This window comes from Clinocottus analis, unplaced genomic scaffold, assembly GCF_023055335.1.
Source record: "Clinocottus analis isolate CAN_PGR_092001 unplaced genomic scaffold, fCliAna1.0.p SCAF_7, whole genome shotgun sequence".
NCBI lineage: Eukaryota > Metazoa > Chordata > Actinopteri > Perciformes > Cottidae > Clinocottus > Clinocottus analis.
Window position 1 is genome coordinate 19,387,938 of NW_027176229.1, and position 5,839 is coordinate 19,393,776.

At 40.9% G+C, this 5,839-nt stretch overlaps 1 protein-coding gene across 3 annotated transcripts; it reads right to left on the reverse strand.

Moving 5' to 3' along the window:
- Positions 1-528: 528 nt before the first annotated feature.
- On the reverse strand, positions 529-5,480 carry elovl7a (ELOVL fatty acid elongase 7a). 3 transcript variants are annotated; one of them, XM_068566469.1, is made up of 8 exons: positions 5,445-5,480; positions 3,578-3,668; positions 3,299-3,489; positions 2,888-2,965; positions 2,719-2,775; positions 2,506-2,611; positions 2,263-2,399; positions 529-2,139 (listed from the first exon to the last, which is right to left on the reverse strand). In XM_068566469.1, exons 2-8 carry the CDS (start codon positions 3,639-3,641, stop codon positions 1,891-1,893), a joined length of 882 nt encoding a protein of 293 aa, XP_068422570.1. In that variant the 5' UTR covers positions 3,642-3,668; positions 5,445-5,480; the 3' UTR covers positions 529-1,890. The 3 variants fall into 3 exon arrangements, with proteins under 3 accessions (XP_068422570.1, XP_068422571.1, XP_068422569.1); XM_068566470.1 differs by having other exon boundaries at positions 5,363-5,474; XM_068566468.1 differs by having other exon boundaries at positions 5,217-5,474.
- Positions 5,481-5,839: the final 359 nt, after the last annotated feature.

Below are 5,839 nucleotides of genomic sequence, written 5' to 3' on the forward strand. Positions count from 1 at the left end.
AGGATTTTTATTCAATTAGTTTGCATGGTGTAACTTTGGGTAAAAATGTAATGTAGGTGTATACTCCTCCCCTGGGTGAGAAAATACATTTGGTATGATGAAAGTCTGCTCAAAATTGAATATCTTTCAGTCGATAGGATTTGAATCAAACTACAATTCAGTTAATTATTCTGTAGATACTCAAATCATTTTAATGAATAAGACATAAATTGCATCGATAGTTGTGGCAAGCCACCCGACTAATTTAATTCACTTAAGGGAGCATAGCGGCTCCTACTGGTGAACAAAGCTCATTACAGTCAGGTCAAAGCATTACTTCAAAATATGAATTTCATAAAAGCCAGCATTGACTTGTGTTGCACAATTTTGAAAATATCCGGTGTAAACTTTCTACAATATTCTGCTGACTAATCTTAAATTTGCAATTACATTGTCCAAGTGAGTTGCGCCTACTTTCTAAATAATTTTTAAAAAATAAAATAAATTAAAAAAACACTCCGGCAAGAAGATACATTACAAGTACACAGGTCATTTATTTTCATATAAATACATATAAAATACAATATAAACATCTCACTTCACATCATTTCTTACAATAGCAACAACTATTGGTATAACAAGGGATCTGACAAAAAGAGTCCCACTCCCCCACTTGTATGCAATGTATAACTTTTAAATCTTAGAACGTGGATTTGCACAGGATTAAAAACAATAAGGTGGAACTATTTCCACGTCAAGCTCGATCCTGTTTGCTAGAGTCACGAAAAATAAAAAAAAGAGCAGAGTGTTACATTCACTTACCAGTTTAAGGTCATCATAACTGATAAAACTACTCCACAGACCTGCAAAGGCACTAGTCAACTCCGGCCACCTCAAGACCTCGTTAGCCACAGAAGTTTAACTCATGACGCAAAATACTTTTTTGAAAATAAAAAAAGCAGACAAAGTAAGGCTGCTCATGTTTTCTCTGGGTGACTTAATAGTGAATCCATGCAATTATGCGCATTGCGTTCCTATAATACAGTGTTATTTTTGCAATAAGGACGTAGTAAAACTAGCTCAAGCTCTGGGTAATCCCAAGAACCCAAATGGTCCGTCAGCCTTCCTCTGGCATCTCTGTCACATCGTCGCGTCATAGGAGAATAAGTTGATTCTGCCGTTTAAAAAAATAGCCCTATTCACCGTGTCCGTACCATCAGCAGCAGTTGTGACTCAACCATAGAGAAGTGGGCATGCATACGTCATAGAATTTAAGAAAGAAAAAAAAAAAAATAGAACCATGTTCTGCATGCATGTATGCATGTAACCATTTGACGACAAGCTGAACAGGAGATTTGTAGTCTGGACACCATTAAAAAAAACTGAATTGTCAATGTAATTTTTTTTTGGGTCATGTGAAATAAACTCTTCAGTGCACAACTTTAAAAACCCTTAACTGGGTTTCCTAAAAAAGTTCTTCGAAATAAGACCAAGTCACAGAAGTTAATTATGATCTCAGCATTAGAACCTTTTTTGAGGAAGCCCAGTTTGACTGTAAAGCCGAGGGTCCCACAGTCTAGGTGAAGCCCTATAAATCAGTGGAGTTGACTTTTTTTGAAATATTTTAAAACCATACTGTAGTAGAAAGGAGGGATATGTGGGTACTTCCATAGCAGAACTTTGAATTTACCTTCATTGTAAACAAAATAAACAAGATAAAACCCTTCAGCTCGAGTCGATAAACCTCTTAAATATAGCTTTGGTGAAAATGCAAAGATTGTCTTTTGCAGTTGCAAGTAGAAAACCAGTCAGAAAATACAACACAAACTAATTAGAGTTGAATCTCAGACGCATTTTGCTTACATGAATGAGGTCAACTCCCCCCCCCCCGCCGACAAGCAGAGACTTGCGTCACTCTTCTTTGTCGTGACTGGCGTTGCCATTCATAAGTCCGTTGCTGTGATGTTCCCATTTCTGATTCTGCAGTACTCTCGGCAGCCTCTTGCCCTTGGTGTAGGCGTGGTACCAGAAGTTGAGGAAGAGGAACAAGAAAATCAGGCCGTATGCTCCGATGATGTAGACAAAGATGGGAAACTGGTAGGTGCAGTCCTTCAGGAAGAAATACTGGGAGATGTGGCTGGTCACAACAATGAACTGGATCTGGTGAGCCACAGAGAAAGACTTGTGTTACGCCATCAAGAGTCCACACATTAACACTTTGAGATCACAAGGTAGAGGAAAATAAATAGACAAACGTCATTAAAGCAAATTTAAATAACATACCAGCTGAATAGTAGTCAGGTGCTTCTTCCACCAAAGGTACTTCTGATATTTGGGGCCCAAAGCAGTGAGGCCGTAGTACGTGTACATGATGACATGGACGATGCAGTTGAGCAGGGCGTGAAATGTCCCCATGCCGCCTGAAAATCAGGAGGGAATCAGGGAGAATGTCACAAAATGTCAAACGGCATGAACGCAAGTTAATAAACTACATTTTGAATAAAAAATAAAAAAATAAAATCCTACCTGCAGAAAAACGAACGCCAAACCACCAGGTGAAGGGCATGATGGAGTGATGGTAGACATGAAGAAATGTCACCTGGCTATTCTTTTTCCTCAGCACAAAGAAGACCTGAAAAGGAAATGATCAATGTAAATAATTACAGACAAAGAGTCCTGTAAAACGTAATAAACTTGAAAAAGGAAACTTGTTCAATAGACAGTGATTTCCTCACTTACCGTATCCAACATCTCAATGAACTTTGAGAAGTAGTAAAGCCAGCATGTTGCCGCCATCTAGGGGAGAAGGTGAAGACTGTTTCAGCACAAAACAAAATCCACCAGTTCTGTGGCCAATTCAAAAATCAGATGCTGCAGTTCTATCCTAACATGTAAAGCAGTGGCTTACCCTCACACCCTGCTGTGAGTCAAAGTCGACCGGGTCACAGCGGAAAGAGTATCCGGTTCCCCATCCTGACATCACAAACTGAAGCAAACAGTGAGGTTAATGAGTAACTGGCTATGAAAAATTAGTTTAATGTACAAATGCTTCTTTTAATGAAAAAAATACAAAAAATAAAATAAGTTTGTGACTGGAAACTCAGTACATTTACTCAAGTCTTGATAGAAGTTAAGTCATGTTGAAATTATGCAGTATGAAAACAAAATATGCCTGCCGATCTGGTTAGACCTAGACAAATGGCCACGAACTAGAGTGTTGCACAACACTGCTGGCATGAGATTGCTGACATATAAACTCATGGCAAGTACCGACTGAGTCGACTAGGAGGAGGTAAACAGCACACGCCTCAGGACTCACCTCGTAGCACATGTAGAGTGAGAGAGCCACCACGCTGAAGTTGTAGACGATGAGGACTCCTTTGAGGTCGAAGGCCTTGCGGTTCTCCATGAGCCGAGGCCCCAGCGACTGGACGAAGTAAATGTACGCCACGATGACGGCGGCTTGGGGGAGGGGCGACGACATCATGAACCAGCTCGCCGTCCGTCGGTCTGCAACACAAGGTCAACAAGGTTCAAGCACGGGGGATTTTTAAGTTAACAAAAACGTACCATGAAGGCATCTTAAAAAAGGATTTACCTGCATTTTGGATGAACTCGTCATAAATGAGTGCGGCTGAGGACCTTATATTATCAAATTCCATTTTCAGACAAGACGCTTGCAAATTGACCTAAAAAAATAAGATGCAAAAAGGAAGAAGAGCAATGACAAATGTTAGAAAGTCAGTTTGGACTATACTCAAGGTCACTGGCATACACATCAGGACTATTTGTGTTTAAGATCTGCATAAGAAGTTGTATGCTTAATAAATGGTTGGACACAGTCAAAAGCGCCTAAATACACAGAATGGAAAACACACCATTCAAGTGTTTTATTCGAGAAAAAAAACTGAACAATCAATGTTCACTTTATTAGAACTATAAGGAGGAAGATTTTCTGTTCCAGAAGTACACTGGCACTCACAGCCCACGGCTTCCGCCACGCTAAACCGGTTTTTCCATTTCACAAAGGAATCCTACCATCCGAACGGTATTCAACAACTGTATAGTGCCAGAAGAATAAAAACACCATTTGTTGTGCCAGCTGTAAGAGGCCACTCGGCCATTCTTTGCTGCCCCACTCGAGCATCTGAGGCGGACAAAGCCAAGAGTGTACAGAGAGTACAATGAGTAGCAGTCAGTGACAGTTTTCAGAGAATGAACAACAGTGTGACGAGCATTAATCCCAGAAACATGTATGCATGGTTATATAGAATAGGCAGTATAGTCCGTTGGATTCAAGGACCCCTGTGTTATCACAGAACTATGCTGCCTCAAATCCCCTCATGAGGACATTATGCTTATTCTATGGGAAATGCTTTGAAGCAGTTAGCAATCAGACATTTGTTAGTTGTGCACTTTATACAATGTGCCAAGAAAATGGTAAGGTTACCAAATTCAAAACTGAAGGTAAATGGGATGAAATTATCTGGGTGGTTCTGTCATCAACTCTAAAGCCTTTAATTTTGACCCAATAGTAAAAAGAGTTTGAGAGAGTCTGTGTAGATAAGAAAAACACAGCACCCCTATGTCTGCCAACCAGTGCACACACACACACAGGCCACAAGCCGACGTGACAGGTTTTCAAGGTGTGTCTACCTGAATGCAACGGGAATGGAGGTTAAGTCAATAGATGAACTGTAAAAAAAAAAAAAAAAAAAAAAAGCAAAAAGGAATGGCTTTCTGGAGTTTCCAGACTAAAAGGCGAGCATTGACATGACAATTAAGGTTATAGACAGAGCTCCTGATGTAAAGACTGATACCACCATGGCAGCACAGCCTCGTTTTGTTAACATGTCAACTCCCACATTTTACAAAAGATAACGATCCCCGTTTAAGTGATAATGATCAAATAACTAAAGTATACATGACATACATATCCTGAACACACAATAAATACATATGTTCCACCCATAACTAAAAAAAAAAAGCAAAACCACCACGTTAAGAGTTAATTATATCGTCTGAAGAAGCCATTTAAAGTTAAGGCTCGTGCCTAGAAACTTATGTTTAGTTTGTTCCCAATACAAGCAAACATGATTTTATATACACATGTATTCTTAGCCAATGCCAGATACTTTTCCATACCAGTATCGCTTTAAATCTCAAGTGGCTTCGCTGATGAGGACCAGGTGACGTGATAATTGAAAAACGGGTCCGACAGCTAGCATGCAACCCACCGTGAAAGGAAACGTTTCCGTCATCAGGGGCACGCTGTTGAAACGACGCGCCGGCGTTGTCAGGTTTTAATCGGGTGACTTCCAGAGGGGTTGTTTTATCACTTCACTCGGATTCAGTTAAGAAAAATAAAGCACCAATGACAAACCTTTAGCTGCAGCCGCCAGCTGATGAAAAAAAAAAAATCCTCGCCTTGTCCCAAATTAGTTCTTTCCAAACTCCCGGCTTACCTTGCGGCTCCCCTACAGGTGTGCCCTTCTGTTCTGTTCACGCGTTGCCACCGCGCGCGCTCCCCTCCTTCTTATGGGAACCAGCGGAGGGCGTGGCTGGAGGGCGTGGCCTGCCCTCCAGCCACGCTTCCGCGTCCGCTGATTGGCCAAGTTCGTGGTTCAAGCTATTGAGTTCATTCTTGAGCGATGCCTCATCTACGTCTGAATTCTGTACAGGATATTCACCTTGTATGTCACTAATTGGTTTCAGTATACACCCCCCCCTCCCCTCCCAAAGAAATGGGGCTTAACAGCTTTTCTCCACAACCACCCCGCAATCTCAGAGGTAGGTGAAAGACAGGTGTCAATCCCAGTGGCTTTATTGTGAGACATACAAAATTGTACAATCAAGACAC